The 20,750-nt window shown below is 40.6% G+C and overlaps 1 protein-coding gene across 1 annotated transcript in view; it reads left to right on the forward strand.

Moving 5' to 3' along the window:
- The window catches only part of RASGRF2 (Ras protein specific guanine nucleotide releasing factor 2), a 248,052-nt gene that overhangs the window by 85,844 nt on the left and 141,458 nt on the right, over positions 1-20,750 (forward strand). Inside the window, exons 3-7 of the mRNA XM_060091787.1 lie at positions 3,204-3,351; positions 5,838-5,927; positions 9,530-9,783; positions 14,904-14,983; positions 15,366-15,559. Of these exons, the coding sequence (XP_059947770.1) occupies positions 3,204-3,351; positions 5,838-5,927; positions 9,530-9,783; positions 14,904-14,983; positions 15,366-15,559 (766 nt within the window). The remainder of the gene's footprint in view (positions 1-3,203; positions 3,352-5,837; positions 5,928-9,529; positions 9,784-14,903; positions 14,984-15,365; positions 15,560-20,750) is intronic.

Below are 20,750 nucleotides of genomic sequence, written 5' to 3' on the forward strand. Positions count from 1 at the left end.
ATCAGTCGATTTTTTTAGTTAATTAAAAAGGAGATTTTCCTGGGTGGGCCTAACTTAATCAAATGTAAGAGGGATGGAGGCCTTCCCTGAGGTCAGAGATACTCTCCTGCTCGCCTTGAAGAAGCAAACTGCATGAGTTCTATAGCTGCAAGAAAATTACTTTTTCCAAAAGCCTGAATGAACATGGGTGTGGGTTCTTTCCCATTCAGGCCTCCAGAACAGAATGCACCTGGGCTGACACCTTGATTGCAGCCTTATGAGACTCTGAGCTGAGGATTCAGCTAAACTGACCCATGGAAACTGTGAGATAATACATATGTGTTGTTACCACTAAGTTTGTGGTAATTTGTTACACAATAGAAAATTCATACAGTGTATTTCACTCCTAGACCTTTTCAGTGCCTTCCCTTTTTTGGTTCTCTCTTCTGTCTACAGTGGATGTGTGGTGTAAAGCCAAGCTGTGTTCTATCTGAGTCTAGCCTCCCCGTGAGGAGCCTTCTTCAGGAAGGTGGCCCCCTTTCTACAGAGAGCAGGTCTTGGGCTGTGACTTTGAGGGCATGTCATTCCTGCCAGTTGTGCTTTTTATTTCTTTATCTTGGAGAATGGGAAGAGGAGGAGCCTAACTTCCAGATGTTCTGAAGTCAATTTTTGTTGTTGTTGTTGTTGTTGTAGTACGCGGGCCTCTCACTGTTGTGGCCTCTCCCGTTGCGGAGCACAGGCTCCGGACGCGCAGGATCAGCGGCCATGGCTCACGGGCCCAGCCGTTCCGAGGCATGTGGGATCTTCCCAGACTGGGGCACGAACCTGTGTCCCCTGCATCAGCAGGCAGACTCTCAACCACTGCGCCACCAGGGAAGCCCTTGTAGTCACTTTTTAATGAGAGACCCTGATGATCGTTCCCTTGCCCACTCCCGTGCTTTGTATTTGTTGATTCTGGCTTGGAGCATCTCTGGCCATTCTTGGTGGGAACCATGCTTTTGCAAGGGGTCTGCATGTGTGGTTTCCTTGCTCTACTTTTCCTACCACTCTGATTCTACTTGGTTTTTCTCTTTATGGAATTTCATAAAACTTCTGGTCTGTTGAAAGCATATTTTCCTGTTTTATAATGCTGTTATGCTGTTTTGGTTTCATTCTTTAAACAGAAAACAATTTTTCTAGCATTTCAGTGGGATCTTGGAAGTGAAGGGAGGCAGATATCAGTGATGAGTCTGCATGAATTCAGCTGCACATCCTGGTCTGGACTTTTTCTTTTTGTAGGAGAAAATAAAATACTCGTTTGCTACCTAACACTGATCTAACATATTTGTAAGAAATTTGGCATGTTTCTAATAAAATTGATGAGAAAGGGCAGAATTTTCATTATATTAACTAATTTTCTCATGCTCTGTTATTACTTTCTCCTTTTAAAGTACCCCAAAGCATATTTCTATGAAGACTGTGCTCTTTTTTTCTTCTTTCCCCCTCTTCTCACTTACACTTACACAGCCTTTCTTTCTACTCTCTTAGGGTAATTTCTTAGAACAAGTGACTTAAAAATATTGCTGACACTATGTATTTTTTTTTCTAACACTAATGGCACACATGATGTAAGTGCTGAGAATGTGAGATAATTGAACTAAAATTGTGATTTTAGAACTGTCTTAAGACTCTTTTAGTTCCAAGTAACACAAAGATATTTCAAACTAGTTTAGGTTAAAAAGAGAAATTATTAGGTGGAAACTGCAATAGTATCTCACCAAACCCAAGGGGAAAATTATATTCAGATATCATGAGGGTCTGGAACCAGAAACTAGAAGCCAACAGGAACCCAGGAAGTTATTACCTTTCTGTCTCTCTTGTCTCTGTTTTTCTGAACATCTGCTTATTCATTTCTCTCTCAGCAGACTTACTTTGCTTTGGCATGGGTGTGGCCAAATATAGCTAACCAACAGTAGTAACCTCAGCTTCCAAGTTCATATCATCTCAGTTCAAGCAAATAAGTCAGAGGCACAATCCAAGATTCCAAGGAGAAAGAATCCAGTTTGTTTAGCTTGGGCCAGTTATCTTTTTTTAGACCAGTGAAGTTGTCATGAGGGCAGATTTTGTGTTATAAACATGGCTGCCACAGCCCAAGTTCTCAAAGAAGAGGTAAGTGGATAGAAGATATCTCAAGTGGGCAGATATCTCAAAACATGTCTGTTGTAATATTCTTCTTTATATCCAGTGTGCTGTTTCTCATTAGAGAGACAGTTTAGCTTGTGGTTAAGAACATGGGCTTAGGGTCAGACAGACCTCGATTTGAATCCCAGCCCTGCCACCTACTAGCTGTGTGACCTCTGTGAGGGTCAGATTCTTTCTCTGTACAATTGGGGTGATAAAGCCTATCTCTTGGAGTTGCTGGGAGAATGAGAATATATGTGGTACATCCTACACAATAAATAGTTATTATTATTTATTACTATTATCATAGCATTTGGGAAAGATTATGTGAATGGAGGAACATACATTTTGCTACCCTGAATAGTGCAAGAAGATCTGGAAGCAAAAATCTAGGTGCCACAGAGATCAATAAAAAACTCTAAGAGAGAACTTTGACTTTTTCACACTTGACCAAAGCAGTGTACACAAGTTAGGCTGATTATTTTAGGGCCCAATAATCTACACTTATTTTTAGAATGAAATTTTTGCCTCTGTTGGTTTTGGAAAGAGAGAAGTCAATGGTCTCATAATTCTAAAGAGAGCCAGGCTGGGCTGGTGGTCACTGGTACAGTCATCATCGTTCTTCCCAGCCAGTGCCTCTTCTGATGGTCCCTGCATTCATTCTGCTCGGTAGCAGGTCTGTTCTGATTGGCTAGTGCCTTACCCAGTAAAAGAGTTTGAATATGTGCCATCAATTCAACGACTTCAGTTTTTGTTAAAGGAGATCCACTATTTTCTTTATAAAACAATAGATTTTCTTTGCATCTTTCTCATTTATATGACAAAGTTGTGGGTCGCAGCCATCGTTAAATGAGCTCTTCTAAAGGTTATATAAGATGATGATGATTCAAATTCTGTATAGCTAAAGGATACCAAATGTAAGCCAAACATTAATGTTTACATAAAGTAGAGTTAGCTAACAAACTATGTTTATGGCTTCTTTGTAAATAAATGTAGTATATGCTGTTCTGTATGGAACTGTAGTAGAACAATATCTCAGTGACTAACTGTAATTTTCTCTTAAGTTATGCAGACATTTTGATTGAGAGGGAAGTGTTAATGCAGAAGTACATTCATCTAGTTCAGATCGTAGAGACAGAAAAAATTGCAGCTAACCAACTCCGACATCAACTTGAAGATCAAGATACAGAAATCGAAAGGCTTAAATCAGAGGTATTTCCCAGTTGATAGATTCCTTCTCATTGTTTCATGTTTATTGTCATCTCCTCATGATTACTTAAGGCCTAGAAGGGCAAAAATTTGATCCCAAATTTAGTTCCTCTGCCATCAACACATGCATGAGAAGTGAATGTATTGTCTATGTTAGGATTAAGTAAATACGCTACAGTAAAATGTCAGGATAATATGCTATTTTTAAATTATCTGTGCTCCTGATGTCCTACATTTGCTTGACTATTCAAGAATTGACAGTAATATTTAACTGTTTTTCAGATTGACTCATGGTAATGATAATTGTGAGCCTGTCATGGATTCAATTAAAGCCCAGATGACAGCTAAGGCAGGTCCAAACATGAATTCAGAAAGTCTTGACTTTTTCTCAAGCTCAGGAGTCCAACCTTCTCCCCTCTAGAATTTTGAAAAACTCATTAAAGTATAAGACATAATGCTAGGGTGCACTTTTTCCTGAAGTTGGAATTCACTCCCAGCCCCGCTCCTAGTTTAAAAACTCCTCAGGCTCTGCACCCCCAGGTAGTGAGACTGACTCCAATGAGAGCAGAAGGTGGTCGTGGAGCCGGTAGCCATGGTGGTGTGTCTGGGTCCTCCATTGTCTCCGAGGTGCCTTCATCTGTATACAGAAACCTGAGTATACCTTCCCTTGCTGTCCTGTCATTCCTTGTGGGAAGTGATCAATATCTGAAGAATTGAAGAGGAATGTAGCAAGTGAGGTTTTTCTACTCTTTTTGACCAGTGGTGCAGTAGTGTCTTCTTAGCTCCAAAGAAAAGAATAGGACAGAATGAAACCTACTACTACGAACTGTATCACTGTTGACAGAAACAGTGCAGCTCCTCAGCCCTGGTAACTTCTTGTCGTTTTTCTGTCATTCAACATTTTCTTCTCCATTTCCTCATGTCTTCTTCTAAGACATACTGTGCAAGTCCTGGGAGGGTTTTCACCTCCTGCCGCCTGTGTACATCACCTCCAGAAGATAGCGCATGGGTATAAGCTGATTCCTATTGGGATATGATTGCCTCTCTGATGATGATAAGTTGCAGACTGTTCACCGTTATCATTAGTGCTGTGAACTTCCCAATCCAACCCTGAAATCTCAGATAGTGAAAACAGCAACAGAAAACTTAACAAACCTGCATCTTAAAAGACTATACCAGGCACTGTAATTTAAAACAAAATTATTGTGTTCTGTCTTCGCCACAGTTAGCTGGAGCAGATGCTTGTCTGCTAAGTGAAAGAGGTTGGCATTTACTCCATGAGAGGAACTCAGCACCAAGCGATGTTCCCCAATATTTATTTGTGTGTGCTTCTCTGTCTTCACTCTGTTCTGTTTTAGTCTGAATATATATTGCAGCTAGAAACTGTCAGTAGCAGGTATGTCTTGTGTGGTCGCTTGACAGGAACCACAACTTATTTCCTACTCCTTTTATTTTCCCACTTCCCTGCCAGAAAAATGGCAGAAGAAAGTATTTGGTAATGGGGCAAAATGTAAAGACAGGGCAGAGGGGGCAGTTATAACCCCAGTGTTTTAAGTGTTTGCTTGTTAGTAAATCTGAGTAGGTCCTTAAGTTTGCAAGAGCCTGCAATTGAGTGATAGTCCAGGGAGTTTCATTACTAAGTGTAGTTCAGAGGCTACCTGGTTTTGAGTCCCCCTTCGTAGGTCACAGAACTGAGCTGGGTCTTTAAAGAGATCCCAAGTTGTTTCAGTTCTTTTTGTCTTTTTGTCTTTTCTTGGCTGGCTTGGACCAACCCCTGGGCTCTGAAGTTCCTTTTGCAGTTACCATTTTCCCAAGGAGATCTGTGAGTGCTATACTGTGTGTACTCGGAAGGCCACAGGCTGATGATAGGAAACAAGAGCTTTGAGCTGAGTGTCACTGCATTTGGAGATCACAGGGCTTTACAGGAAGCTGCCTTTGGTGAGATGATTGACATGTCACTGAGATGCTGAGAAGACCTTGGTTTGGTCATCACTGGCAGTCAGGGCCCAGTTTTGGACTAACACTTCTCTAAACCAGATCCCAGTTCACACTTTCCACAGTCACTTTTTTTTTTTTTTTTTTCGGTACGCGGGCCTCTCACTGTCGTGGCCTCTCCCATTGCGGAGCACAGGCTCCGGACGCGCAGGCTCAGCGGCCATGGCTCACGGGCCCAGCCGCTCTGCGGCATGTGGGATCTTCCCGGACCGGGGCACGAACCCGTGTCCCCTGCATCGGCAGGCGGACTCTCAACCACTGTGCCACCAGGGAAGCCCCACAGTCACTTCTTATAAGTACTTTTGTTAGTAGCATAGCAAAACAAGCCTGAGGTGAAGTTCAGGCTTCCCCTGCCTCAGCACCGAAGGAAGATAAGGTGCATAAAAAGTGAACATTTCCTGAGGATAAGCTCCCTTGTAGGCATAACTTCCTATGATTTATGGCTATAGTCTAGTATTTCCTAAATCATGAAATGGACCAATTTTGTGTTATAGATTATCGCTCTTAATAAAACCAAGGAACGAATGCGACCTTACCAAAGCAATCAAGAAGATGAGGATCCAGACATCAAGAAGATTAAAAAGGTAGGATGCTGGGGGTTTCCAGCTTTGGGAGAGCGTGGTGACCAGTGGTCTTTCTGTAGTGATGTCTTTGCCACCCTGACTCTGAGCTGGGAACAGTCTTGGTATTTCTCTTCCGATGGCTCCCAGACTTGCCCTTCAGAGTGATCACACGTGGTTACTTCTCTCGAAAAGTTTCAGCTTGAGATTTCTTTCCAGTTCTGGGAATCCACTTGTAGATTCTGTGAGAAGGATGCCAAAGCCAGTCATGAAGCCAGACAGTAGTGTTCTCCAGTTGGGTTATTTAAGTGCTGCTGAATCTTCTGATTTTGTGCTGCTTTTATATTTGGGGAGAGTAGTTTTTAAAATGCATTTCAAAAACATTTCTTTTAGCTTTAGTCTTCAGTGCTTATTTAGAGAATTTTTTGTTTTGTTTTGTTTTGAACATGTGAGAAGATTGAGTGAATCAATACATCTGCTCAGGTTTCTGGTTTATTGTTGTTTCTTTCTTGTTTAACATCCACATAATCAGCAGCTCTTTTCACCTTATTGTCATTTACAACTGTACAACTTTTGCATTTAACCAGACCCTGGCACTCACTCTACTCTACTTTGTTTGATTTATGTCATCTTGATTTTGAGTTCCATAATCTTAATTGTACTGCATAAAAGCACTTACTCAGCTTTATGTGAAAAGTTTCACAGTTAAAGAACTTTATTTCTTCTAAATTTTTTCTTATTCCTATTTTCTCATGCTAAGTAATTATTCCCCTTCAGTTGCAGTAAAACTTTAAATATTGCTCAGAATTTGAAATAGAAATGCTCCTTAGGGCTAAGTTGCACTGTTTTCAGTTTTCAAGAAATAACAAAGTAAAATAACAACATTCCTCTCTTAGAATTAAAAAATTTTTTAATTGGATTTGCTTTATTTTATTGTTACAAGATGAATGCTTATGCAGCTGCATATAAACAAAGGTATCAGTAAAATAACAATTGTAGTAAAGTCCTGTTGTAGAAACTGACAGTAAGTAAGTAAGCCAGCTTTTGCTCAGCAGGTAATACCTGCCCAAGCAAATAGAAATATTTTATTTAACACAAAACTCGGTTAAGTTGATTTTTGAAAATACTTCTGTTAAATGGAGGAATAATGATAAAATACACAATTTTTACAGTTTCTATCTTCCTATTTCTTAATAGAAATAATTTTTTTAAAACCTCGTTTTTGAACTTGTTAAATAGGTTTTGAATTTAACTCTATGGTCCATTGTGTCCCTTGTCAAGCTAATGTCTGTGTGGAAAGGAATGTTTACAAATGAATTAGTTTCTCTATTCTGATCTTGATAAATATCAACATAATTTTTTAACTACAAGAGACCAAAAATTGAAATTGGTTCACAGATATTTCCCATTAGATTTCTCCAAATAATATGCATATAATTTCCTCCACATAATTCTACTAAGATGTGTTTAATTTTTATTGTTTGAGGTATGGCAACTGTATGAATGCCTGTTATAAAAATTGATAGTATGCTGACATCAGTTGGTAAATGAGAGAATTTTAAATATTGCAAAAGAAAAGTGGTTGTTTAAGTGCATGATAATTTAGACCATATGGGTGAAATAGTGTAAAAAAATAAAAAGTATAAGAATGTGTTGAAAACAATGATACTAAAAAAAATATTTGCTAGTAATTTAATGCTTTTAATTGTATATGAATTTGCAACCTGCTTTGTTGCTGAATCTGCCACTTAGATATAACAAATCCTACTAAATTATCATAATTTTTTTAATATTTAGAAAGGACTTCAGATATTTTGGTCAGTTATTTTATAGATAAGGAAATGGAGCCCAGAGTTCAAGTTCACCCAGCAGGTTAGTAGCAGAGCCTTTGGGTTAAGGATTATGACATATACCTATCTGCTTAGCACCCAGCATTTACTTGGGCATTTAAAAGACACTCAGTAAATGTTTGTTGGCTGAAACACAAAGACCAGTGCACTTTGTCCAGTTTGCCTCTTATTTTTCAAATCATATCTAGGGAATTCAGATCAATTTTAGAGCCTTTCATGTTCCTACAAAATTGATCTTAAGCTTTATTTCTTGTTTTTGTTGTTGTTTTGTTTTTCTTTTTCCACAAAATAACACCACTGTAAATTGTTAACATGTGTTTTGCCCAGGTGGCTGGAAAAGAGAGTCCTTATAGTTAACAAAAAGCAGGTATAAGAAGGCCAAGTCATTCCTGTGTGACTAACCACACAGGAAAGCTGCAACTAGACTTTATTCATCTGTAAAAAGAAGGGGTCTTATGAATTGATCTCTAACACTTATTTTTTAAGCTTAATTAAAAAAAAAAACTCAGCCATAACAAAAAAATCAAACCCGATTTTAGAATAAGCAAAGGATTTGAATAGACATTTCTCTAAAGATGGTAGACATTTCTCTCAAAGGTGATTCTTTAAAGAAATCACTAACGCATGAAAAGATGACCAGCATCACTAGGCATCAGAGAAATACAAATCAAAACTACAGTGCAGTATCACCTCACACCCACTTGGATGGCTACTATCAAAAAAATCTCCCAAAATAACAAGTACTGATGAAGATACAGAGAAATTGGAATCCTTTTGCACTGTCGGTGAGATTGTAAAATGGTTCAGCTGCTATGGAAAACAGTATGGTGGTTTCTCAAAAAATTAAAAATAAAACTGCTATATGATCCAGCAATCCCATTTCTGGGTATATATCCAAAAGAACCAAAAGCAGGATCTTGAAGAGATATTTGCACTCCTGTGTTTATTGTAGCGCTATTCACAATAGCCAAGAAGTGGAAGCAACCCAAAGGTTCATCCACAGATAAATGGATAAACAAAATGTTGTACATATATACTACGGAATATTATTCAGCCTTAAAAAGGAAGGAAATCCTGACGTATGCTACAACATGGATGAACCTTAAGGACATTATGCTAAGTGAAATAAGCCAGTCACAAAAAGACAGATACTGTATGATTCCACTTATATGAGTACCTAAAGTAATTAAATTCATAAAAACAGAAAGTAGAATGGTGGTTGCCAGGGGCTGAAGGAAGGGGGAAATGGAGAGTTGTTCTTTAATTAGTTGTAGAGCTTGAGTTTTGCAAGATGAAAATGTTCCAGAGATCTGTTTCTACAACAATGTGAATATACGTACCACTACTGATCTATTCATTTAAAAATTATTAAGATAGTAAACTTTATGTGTGTTTTTTTACCACAATTAAAAACATTTTTAATATCTGGTTTTATGTTGTTAAAGAATAAACCTTTAGTTTATTCCTTTCTTGAAATGTTAACAACTAAATATGTGATATTACTAATTTCTGATGTCCTTATAGGCAGGCTTAAACAGCTTAAACAGTGGAAGAAACTTGTGAAGCTGAGAAAAATATTATTTTAAAATCATCCTTTTTCTGCTATCTGGTCCAAAGCCTGACATTATTTATTCTGGTGGTGGGCTCACCAGTGCACCAATGAAAGAGCAGGGTGTGTATGGCACAGGATGGACACCCCACTGACTGGCTTAAGAAAGCCGTCTCACACTGCCCTGAGATTCTTGTTTTGTTTTTTGTTTTGTTGTTGTTCTGTAGGTTCAGAGCTTCATGCGAGGATGGTTATGTAGAAGGAAATGGAAGACCATTGTGCAGGATTACATTTGTTCCCCTCATGCTGAAAGTATGAGGAAGAGAAACCAGATTGTGTTCACCATGGTTGAGGCTGAGTCGGAGTACGTTCACCAGCTCTACATCCTGGTCAATGGCTTCTTGCGGCCCCTGCGCATGGCAGCCAGCTCCAAGAAGCCCCCCATCAGCCACGATGATGTCAGCAGTATTTTTCTCAACAGGTTTGTCTTGGCATAAATTAAAGAGCTGTGTGAAAAACCTACTTGTGTTTCTTAAAAGAATTTTTACATTACTTACTTAAAAGAAGAGTTATAAATTCACCTTTATGAGCTTATGATATTGAAAATAAGAAAGCTATCATTGGCGTTTCATTATTACCCCCAATTTTCATATCTTATTATTATTTTTTTTTTGCGGTACGTGGGCCTCTCACTGTTGTGGCCTCTCCCGTTGTGGAGCACAGGCTCTGGACGTGCAGGCTCAGCGGCCATGGCTCACAGGCCCAGCCGCTCCGCGGCATGTGGGATCTTCCCGGACCGGGGCACGAACCTGTGTCCCCTGCGTCGGCAGGTTGGCCCTCAACCACTGCGCCACCAGGGAAGCCGCCCAATTTTCATATCTTTATCTTGAATCTTGGCATCTAGTTTTCTCTTTTTCTTCTCTATTTGACGTATGTTTTCTTGTTATTGAGTGTGTGCTGGGGAAGATTCTCTCCTTCATAAACTGAGGGAAATGGAGTGATTAACGGGCCTTTACATGTAATCTATACAGAAGTACTTTAGGAAGAACAAAAACTGACAGAGGGCCTGAGAATCTCTAGTAAATTTATTTGCTCAGTAAATATTTATAGTGCCTTTACTGCTGAGGATTCATCAGTGAACAAAGCAGAAAGTCCCTGCCTTCATGGAACTTAAATTTTGATGTGGAAATATAGACAATGATTAGTGAATAAGTGAAAGATGCAGTATTTTATATGGTGATGAGTGCTGTGGAAGAAATAAAGAAGGAAAGGGGAGAAGGGAGGAAAGGGACTGCTTGGATATTTTACTTAAAATTTTAGTTATTTATTTGTTTTTGAGTAGAGAATACATTTACATGGTTCAAAAAATTATTTAACAACGTGAAAACATCAAACAGCAGTTAGAAGTCTCACTCTTAACTCTGTCTCTGCCCACCCCATTTTCCTCACTTACTATCTGTAACTGTTTTCATTAGTTTTGTTTATATCCTTTCAGTGTTTCTTGATGTAGATCAATCAAACATGAATACACAGTCTTATTTCCCCCCTTCTTACACAAAAGGCAAGTACTTTAATATATACCTGCTTTTTTCACTTAATATATCCTGGATGTCTTTCCATACTGCTATCTAAAGAGCATTCTATTTTTTAAAAAATTGCTACATGCTATTACATTATGTGAATGTCCCATAGTTTCTCTAGTCAATCTTTAGGAAGGCCTCAAAGATAAGTTGATATTTGAGCAGAGATTGCAGTTGGTGCTAGCCATGTGGCTACCTGGGGGAAGAGTGTTGCAAACAGAGGAGACCACCTGTGCAGAGGGCCTGAAGCTGGAGCACGCCAGCCTTGCTTGTTTGAGGAACTGCCAAGATCAGTGTGGGTGAAGGGGCATGTCAGAGAGATAACAGTAGGACATTGTAAAGATGTTTGCTTTTACTCTAAATGAGATGGGGAGAGATTGGTGGGGTTTTGAGGAGAAAAGTAGCATGATATGACTTATGTTTTAAAAGTTCACTCTGGGTTCTCTGTTGAAAATAGACTGTAGGGAGATCACTTTCATGGCTATTTCAATAAACCAGGTGAGAGATGACTGTAGCAGGGAGACCTGTTAGGTGGCTATTGCAATAGTCTAAGCAAGAGATGATTGTAATGGAAGTAGTGATAAATGATTGAATTCTGGGTATATTTTTAATGTAGAGGCAATAAGATTTGTTGGTGAGTTTGATGTGGATTTTGCAGAAAAGTCCAAGGATTTTGACCTGAACAACTAGAAGGATGGAGTTGCTATTTATTAAGTGGGGAAGACTGACATAAGAACAGATTTAGCGGAAAAGATGGAGAGTTTTTATCTTGACCTGTCAAGTCTGAGATGCTGTTAGCCATTCCAAATGTAGAAATCAAGTGAGCAGGATTGGCTGTTAGTCTGGATTTCAGGGCTGGAGGTATAAATTTGGGAGTCTGCTAGCATATGGAAAGTATTGAAAGCTGTTAGTCTGAATGAGATTACCAAGGAAGTAAGCACAAATGAACGAGAGAAGAGGATCAAGGACTGAGCCGTGGGACATGCCAACATTTAGAGGTTAGGAATATGAAGAGCCATCAAACAGGAATGAAGAGGATCAGCTAGGGTTGTAGGATGCAAACCAGGAGATGGGCTGTCCTGGAAGCCAAGGCAAGAGGGAATAAGCAACTGTGTTAAAAAGGTCAAATAAAATAAGAACTGAGAACTGACTGTGGGGTTAACAACTTGGAGCATATTAGTAACTTTAATGGGGGACCAAAGGCTGATTAGGTGATAATAGGGGAATTGGAATTGGAGAGAATTGGTAGAGAAAACTCTTTCAAGGAGGGTTGCTGTAAAGAGGATCAGAGAAGCAGAGTGGTACCTGGAAGTAAATGTAAAAATATAAAGAAGTGTGTGTGTGTGTGTGTGTGTGTGTGTGTGTGTGTGTGTGTGTGTGTGTTTAGATGGGATAAAAATGACACCAATAATGAGGGGGGGAATGATGTAGGAAAGAGAGGGCAGAATTGCTGGAGCAGTAAACTTGCGTAGGCAGAAGTGGATAGAATGTGGTGAATAAGTCAAGAGATTGGAATTAGGTGGACAGGGAAGGGATAGTACTGGACACATATGCAGGTAGGAAGCAAGGACATCGGATAACAGTGCTGATGGAAGGGAAGTGTTAGGGTCAGGGAAGAGAGGAAAAAGTGTAAAATAGTGATCAAGGAGCAAAAAACTGAATGGATGGGATGAGGGAAGTGTAATATAACTGCTAGGTAGCGCTAAAAGCCCATATTAGGCTCGTGGTTATGACTTTACGGTGAGTAGCTGTATATTCTTTAGCCACTTTCAGTTGCATGGGTGCAGGTGCAGAGTGGGTGAAGGGTTGGGTTTAACTGGTACTGGTATTGTGCGAGATTACTATGATGAAGTGAGAAAAGAAGAAGGGAGTTGAAGGTGTATGCAAGGAAGGGATTATAACACTGAGCCATGGAATCTAAACTGTTCCAAGAAGGAAATGATGTTGTGAAGGGGTTTTGGTCAGCAATAAGGTGACAGGATCAATGGATTCAGGTCCTGGTGGTGGGAAGGGATTTGGGAGTCAGGTTTCCAAAGGCAATGAACTCAAAGATAAGGAGATGGTCGTAGAATAGTGTGCCTGAAACTGAGATAGGGAAGGGGATGCAGTTATTGACAATGACAAGGTCTAGAGTATGATTAAGGTAGTGTTGACTGAGGTCAATGGAAGACAAGACCCTTAGAGGAAGAAGTTCAAAGACCCGAGAGAGGCTACGTCATTGGAATGTTGTTTGTGTGCGTATTGCAGTCACCAAAAATTATGACAAGAGTAGTGTTGGGGAAAGGACTGACAGTGATCTGGGAGCTAAGAGCTCAAGGTGTTAAAAGAGTGGCTGGGGGTCTGTAGAAGACTGGAAAATGGAAGGATGATGGGCGGTAGTCTGATAGCATAAGATTAAAAGCTAAGCTTTTCTGTTGCGAGGTTTCCCCACGTTGGGCGGCAGTGGCTCCACTCAAGTGTGTGAGATGTCCTAAGGGAATGAGGGGTAGCTCTTGATCCTCAGGCTCTACAGGTAGCATTTTGATGATACTTCAGTCTCCTAAGTATGCAGTTTCAACAGTTCTAATGGCAATGGACAGAATTGTGAATGTACTCTGATAGCGATGCCATCAAAGCCTGTACCACATTGGTCTTAGGCTGCCTCTAGGGATGTTTCCACTGGATTTCCTATCTGCAATGTGGAAGGCCAGGTCTGTCATATTTAAATTCTGAATCAAGATACTGTGCCTCTTTTTGGAAAGCTGTAAGCTCTTCATACAGATTAGCAATTATTTACTATACTTGGTCCCAGATGGAGATTTGAAGTTTTAGAGGTGAGGCTTATCGGATGTTTGTTGTCATTTCTGTTGTTTAACTACATTCTCTTTCCTTGCCTCTGAAATCGAAGTCCTAGACAGATCAATTATTTTGAATTTCAACACAGAGTTTATACTTAAAAAATGTAATGCCTTCCATGTCTTACCAAGTGCATCTGTGGGTGGAACTGAATTTACATCTAGAACCCTATCTGCAAGGGAGCCTGGGAAATGTAGTTTCACCTCTGTATCCTCTCCACCTAGAAGGGGGATGGAATGGAGATTGAAAGACTAATCTACAGTATCTACCAAACTAGATTTGGTTGAAATCATTTAACAACAAACACTGCTTAGTTAAAATTTCTATCCAAGAAAAACAAACCACTGTCTTCAAGCAGCGTCTATTGTCTTTCATGGACCATTTGGAAATAGTAGGGACTTCCCATTGATGTTTCTTGTAGTGGAATTGGACTTACAACAAACCAAAGTATTTCACTGACATGAATAATCCTGAATTTGATTGTGCTGATGTGGTAGTTCAGAAAAGCCTTCAAAGGCTCATTCCAGTAGGAATGAGGAGAAAGCAAATGTTCTCCTTTCTTCTAGTGAAGAGAAAGCAAATGTTACTTTGGTAACTACCCTTCTTGAACCTTTTAGAAATTTGGATCTCTAATTTATGTGTATGTATCTCTTCAGTTTAGTATATCTGTATAGGCTCCATCCTTTTTAGAAGATTCCTCTACATTTCTGTCATGGGTGTCTTAGGAGTGGTAATGGTAGAGGTCTGTCAGGTCTTTCCCCCTCTCTCCTGTCAAAACTCATTTTAGTGAAAGAGAGCTTTCCCCGAGTTAGCATCTAGAATTAAATCTGAAGAGAGAAGGATCATAACTAATTTTCGGATTATCTGTTGAAGAAGGGCTACATCCTAACAGTGGAAAGCTGTTTTTATTATAAATCAATAAAGAGGGTTATATGACAGTGATTTGGTGCTTACCATCTTCCAAAATTTGAGGCTTAGCTCAGCATTTTCTTTGAGGTTTTCAGGTTGTCTGAAAGGTAAATTGCTTTGTGGGAGCTGGTATAATCCATGTCATTATTGGGTGTATAGTTTGGAGGCCCTCAGAGACATGAATATCATGTATTTATTAAGGATTTAAGGACTCAATGGACTTCTTTAATGAAATGGACTCTTTGCAGTGACTAAATTATATTTTCATTTTTTATAGTGAAACAATCATGTTTCTTCATGAAATATTTCATCAAGGACTGAAGGCAAGGATAGCCAATTGGCCTACTTTAATTTTAGGTAAGTCCATGCTTTAGAGAGAGAAGACTTTCTCTTAATATGGCTACAGTTAGAGTAAAATAGCTTCAATGTTTTTCTACCTAAGCTGTCTGAATTTCCGTAATGATCTGTGAGCTTCCTCAGGCACTGGGACTCTGTCTCATTGCCCTTTTGATCCTTTCCCCTGGCCTGTCATGGTTCTTTGGGGGCTAGAGTTGGGCTCTACTGTGGGGTGTGTTCTACCAGGTCAGTCATTCAGGCAGCTGGACTGGGGCCATGTAGTGTGACACCTGGTGCCAGGAGCTGCTCTCTGCCATTCCTGCAGAGTGAACAGTTTCTCCCTGTACCTTGGATAATTTACAGAGCATCAAGAGAAACTGCCATGTTTACTTCTTCTTTCCAGCTGATCTGTTTGATATTTTGCTCCCCATGCTGAACATTTATCAAGAATTTGTGCGTAATCACCAGTACAGCCTCCAAGTGCTCGCCAATTGTAAGCAAAACAGAGATTTTGACAAACTCTTAAAACAGTACGAAGCTAACCCTGCCTGTGAGGGGAGGATGCTGGAGACGTTCTTGACCTATCCAATGTTTCAGGTAAGTCACCTGGGATGCACTTTGTAAGTCATTGGTTCCAGCTCGATATGACTGATACCCAGTGTGACCAGCATGGTATGTGCAAGTATTCCCTGTGGGGGGTTACAGCACATATCCATCATCTGTCATCTTTAGCTTGACCCTGAGATAAACAAATTTATGCCACACACCCTCTCTCTAGTCTGTCTAGTGTAGGTAAGAAAATCAGGAATTTTTGAGACAAATAAGGAATGATTTTTTTGAAAAGCGGCACAAATTTCTCTTTATAGAAAGATTCCTCACAGACCTCTTCCATGGAGTCTCCTCCTCCAGCGTGTTTAAAAATATTACTAAGTTTACAGAAATAGGATGCTGTGCAAATGTTCCAGTGCGTGCTGGTTGCATAAAAGGTTCCGGGAGAGTGGAAGGACTGCTGGGAAGGTGCTTGTTTTCCTGCCCTGTTGTGATTGCTGCTGAGTCTTCCTTGGCTGGAGCTCTGCAGAACAAAAGGAGGACCTTCCCTGTCACAGAGGCTGTGGAGACAAAGGAGCCAGAGGCACTGGCCAGGCCTGGGGACTCTTGGCCCCTAGTCAGGTTGCTGCAGTGAGGCTGGGGCTTGTCCTGACCTTTACTTTTTGGGATTAGAGCAACCCAAAGGATCAAGTACACTTGCATTCTTTCCTATATCTAAGACTTTACCGCTCTTTAGTGAGAACTGCAGAGGCCAAGATGTGAATTGAATCTCCTGTCCTTTTAAAAAGTGTTGATTCTGTTCTTTCGGAAAAGCATTGAGCGTTCCCATTGTGGAATTTGTGGGGCTTCTGGCCAGGCTTCTGAACTGTCATGTGGCAAAATGATTCTCCTAATCATGTGTGTTACGGTTTCTGTGGAGAGCTTTGTCCCCTGGAACCAGCCTCTCTGACCCCAGCTGATCATTTTGTAGCTTCAGAGAGAAATGATATTCTGGTTCATAATTGTTTGTCTTAAAGTTTGTCACTCCTGACTGAAATCCTGGAAGTCACCATAGAAGTTTAGTGACATTTTTTCAAAACCAAAAGGATGCATTTGTAACAACCTAAGTAGAGTGAAACTTTATACAGTTATTGTGTTGTTTTTTTTTTCTCCTGTGGAACTGAATTGTTTAACTCTTTGCCTCTCTGAACAAATATTTCATCAGAAAAACTATAAAGAAAAAAATTGCTTTTTAAAAACCTTATACAAACCTTATATATATAACTTATACAAAGTTATAATTTAAGATTTTATTTACAGTGAAACAAATTTTATATAGTTCAGTATTCTAAGATTCTATTTGAATCTTTGACAGTTACCTCTAGATTATGATTAAATACCCTAACTTGTATCTGCCTAGCAATCCCCAGCTTAGATGAACATACAAAGGTAGGATTGTGGAAGAGGTTCACATTTAGAGAGGTTCCCCCCTCCCTTTCTGAAGGCCCAGTAATGTCTTTTCAAGTACTGTTTATTCCCCTTGGTGAGTCTCTCAATGGTTTAAAATGGCAGAACTGTACTTGCATTTTAGGTGAGGTATCCAAACACAGTTGAATGTAGGGCCTTGCAAAGGCCTTTGGATTTCTGAAAAATGCTGAGATATTCTTCTACCAACCTTCCTTCCTCCCCCTGGAGTTTTTTTTTTTTTTTTTTCTTTTTGCAGTATGCGGGCCTCTCACTGTTGTGGCCTCTCCCGTTGCGGAGCACAGGCTCCGGATGCGCAGGCCCAGCGGCCATGGCTCACGGGCCCAGCCGCTCCGCGGCATATGGGATCCTCCCAGACCGGGGCACGAACCCGTATCCCCTGCATCGGCAGGCGGACTCTTAACCACTGCGCCACCAGGGAGGCCCCCCCTGGAGTTTAAGCCCAATAAAAACAACTTGGCATTTTGATTGATGTCAGGGAATTCCCATAATGTCAGAAAAGGACCATTGGACCGAGAATGTTTAGGAGACCTGCATGTCTTGCTCACCCTTCATTTGTAGCATTGGGAAACATAACTGAACCAGTCTGAATCTCTGTGTCTTAATTTTGAACTCGGGGCAGCTGAGCTCTAATTCTCTCCCAGAGCTGTAGCTTTCTGGGGGACTAGACAGGTTCTGGAAGTTTGGGCTGGGCAACTTGTGGTGTTGCCAGGAGCTTTCTAATAGTCTAGGATCCCTCCCTCCAAGACTGTGGTGGCCCCAAATCCTAGAATTTAGCTGAAGGGTCAGATGTTGAGGTTCTCTGGTTTCTTTAAGACCAGGGTAACCAAAAGATGCTGGGCAAAGCCTCAGACTTAAAGAATTTAGCCAGGGCTTCCCTGGTGGCACAGTGGTTGAGAGTCTGCCTGCTCATGCAGGGGACGCAGGTTCGTGCCCTGGTCCAGGGAGATCCCACATGCTGTGGAGCGGCTGGGCCCGTGAGCCATGGCCGCTGAGCCTGCGCGTCCAGAGCCTGTGCTCCGCAACGGGAGAGGCCACAACAGTGAGAGACCCGCGTACCGCAAAAAAAAAAAAAAAAAAAAGAATTTAGCCAGAATTGGTCCAACTCCAAGAAATGTGCAAATTGAAAGAGTGCTGAGTTGTGCTCTTATTTATTTACTTCCCCATAACTATTTCACTTCTCTGTAGCTATTTTGAACAGACCAAGAGGGGAAAACTTTGGAGTTGCTGCCTGAGGGCCTTATTCTCCATGGTGTCTCTCCCTCCTGCCTTCTCCCTAGGAGTGACCACATGGAACACTTGGGGGAAAACTGCCCTTTCTAGAAACTTGAAGGTTGTTTTTACTAGGTTCATTCTGTCCTTTTTGTTCTCTTTTGGTCCTTTCACTAAGGAGTCCTGAAGGTCAGTGTAGGCCGGATACCTTGGGATGAGGCTGGGATGTGATGCTTTTTTCCTGTAGAACAAGAATGGAAGAGGTGGCCTTAGCTCATACTGCCAAGGGGCCACTGCCCAGAATTTTTCTTAAGTCTGCATATGGAGGCAAAGTTTGGTATGGGGGCAGAGGGAGAAAGAGAGGTACTGTAACTGGAAACTTTTAGCCTGTGTATATTTATTTATTTACTTTAACATCTTTATTGGAGTATAATTGCTTTACAATGGTGTGTTAGTTTCTGCTTTATAAAAAAGTGGTTCAGCTATACGTATACATGTATCCCCATATCTCTTCCCTCTCGCGTCTCCCTCCCTCCCACCCTCCCTATCCCACCCCTCTAGGCGGTCACAAAGCACTGAACTGATCTCCCTGTGCTATGCAGCTGCTTCTCTCTAGCTATCGGTTTTACATTTGGTAGTGTATATATGTCCATGCCACTCTCTCACTTTGTCCCAGCTTACCCTTCCCCTTCCCCGTGTGCTCAAGTCCATTGTCTAGTAGGTCTGCGTCTTTATTCTCGTCCTGCCCTAGATTCTTCATGACTTTTTTTTTTTTAGATTCCATATATATGTGTTAGCATATGGTATTTGTTTCTCTTTCTGACTTACTTCACTCTATATGACAGACTCTAGGTCCATCCACCTCACTACAAATAACTCAGTTTTGTTTCTGTTTATGGCTGAGTAATATTCCATTGTATATATGCGCCACATCTTCTTTATCCATTCATCTGTCAGTGGACACTTAGGTTGCTTCCATGTCCTGGCTATTGTAAATAGAGCTGCAGTGAACATTGTGGTACATGAGTCTTTTTGAATTAAGGTTTTCTCAGGGTATATGCCCAGTAGTGGGATTGTTGGGTCGTATGGTAGCCTGTGTCTATTTAGAAAAGTGTTATATTCTACCTCTTCCTGGGCCCTTTGTTGAGTAAGTCAGTTGTTGCTGTCAGTGAATTATGCTGAACTATGGAAACATGGAGGAATTATAGTGAATTTATCCTTAATTGATGATGCAGTGAATGTATCCTCATTTGAACTATCAGACAAGTAAGTTCATGTTACCAATAAATTTGTTGTAGACAATAATGTAGTCATTAACATAATTTTTATTTAGCAATAACAGTGGCTTGGCTGGTACTGTTTAAATTGGCTTCAGCTGCCCATACATCCATAGGTCAGCAGATGATGAAATCTGCTTTTGACAAAGATAGCACTGTTAGAGGTCTTCCAGAAAGTAACCACTTCCTGCTCTAGTCACCTGTTTACTGTAACTGGACAGCAAGCTAATTAGTGTCTATAAAGTGACAAGTATTATTTCATAATTGAAAGAAGAATTATGATTCACCTAGACAATGCTATGATCCTTGGTTTCAGGGGGACAGATTTATAATCAGTGCTTGAATATACAGATGGGCTCTTTGGTGAGCTGTCCATTTCTCTCTGCAGAAGTCCTTTGCCTACTCTTTGGTAATTTCAGGTTTGTTTTCTTTCTCCACCAGAAAATGAGGTGGGCCAGTTACTTTCAAATCCATCCACTTGAAGCTTAGCCAAGGAGCTCTCTAAAATAGATTTAATTAATGGGGGAGGATCATGAAGCTATTGACTAAACTTAGTTTTGTGGGTTTTCAGTGCATTATAAGTAGTCAGGTTCTCCCACTCCTGCCTTCTTTTTTATGAAAAATTGAGTACATTAGCTATTGATTGCCTTGATTTTCTTGTAGAACTAACTTAGAGGCAAACTTTTATCAATCATGGCATTGTGCAAAAGGAATATTTGAAAGCATACTTATCCCAGGAGCCTTCACCAAATGGAATGTCCCAACCAGCTGTTTTAGTGAGAAGTTTATGGGATAGAGAGCCAGAAAGCCTCCTCCCATGTGCTTCCGAGGGAGGGGTCTCCTGTGCCCCATCCTCCTGTAACTGAGGAGTCTGCACTTCCAAAACCTGGATGACATTTCCTAGGACATGATCCCAGGGTATGAGCTGCAGATCAAGGTCTGTGCTTATGGCGCTGCCCTCTGTGCCAGTGCATAAATCTGGGCACTCAGTAAATATTAGCAAATAACCTAACGAAGGTCACCACCTGCAAGAGAGCAGGGCCTTGGGAAGCTGTTTTACTTTCTTCATTCTTAGAGGTCCTGTTAAGTGCTGAGTAAGAACCCAGTCCCTGCAGAAGAGACCTACTGGGCTAGTGCACTGGTCAGAGCCAGGCTCATGGCTGGCCCTGCCATTTACTATGAGGCCACATTGGGCAAGTTATGGAACCTCTTCATGCCTTGTTTCCTTATCCGTAAAATGGGGAAATAATCCTTATGTTTTGCTGGATGATTGAGTGCACATGCAA

Source organism: Mesoplodon densirostris, chromosome 3 (assembly GCF_025265405.1).
Source record: "Mesoplodon densirostris isolate mMesDen1 chromosome 3, mMesDen1 primary haplotype, whole genome shotgun sequence".
In the NCBI taxonomy this organism is placed as follows: domain Eukaryota; kingdom Metazoa; phylum Chordata; class Mammalia; order Artiodactyla; family Ziphiidae; genus Mesoplodon; species Mesoplodon densirostris.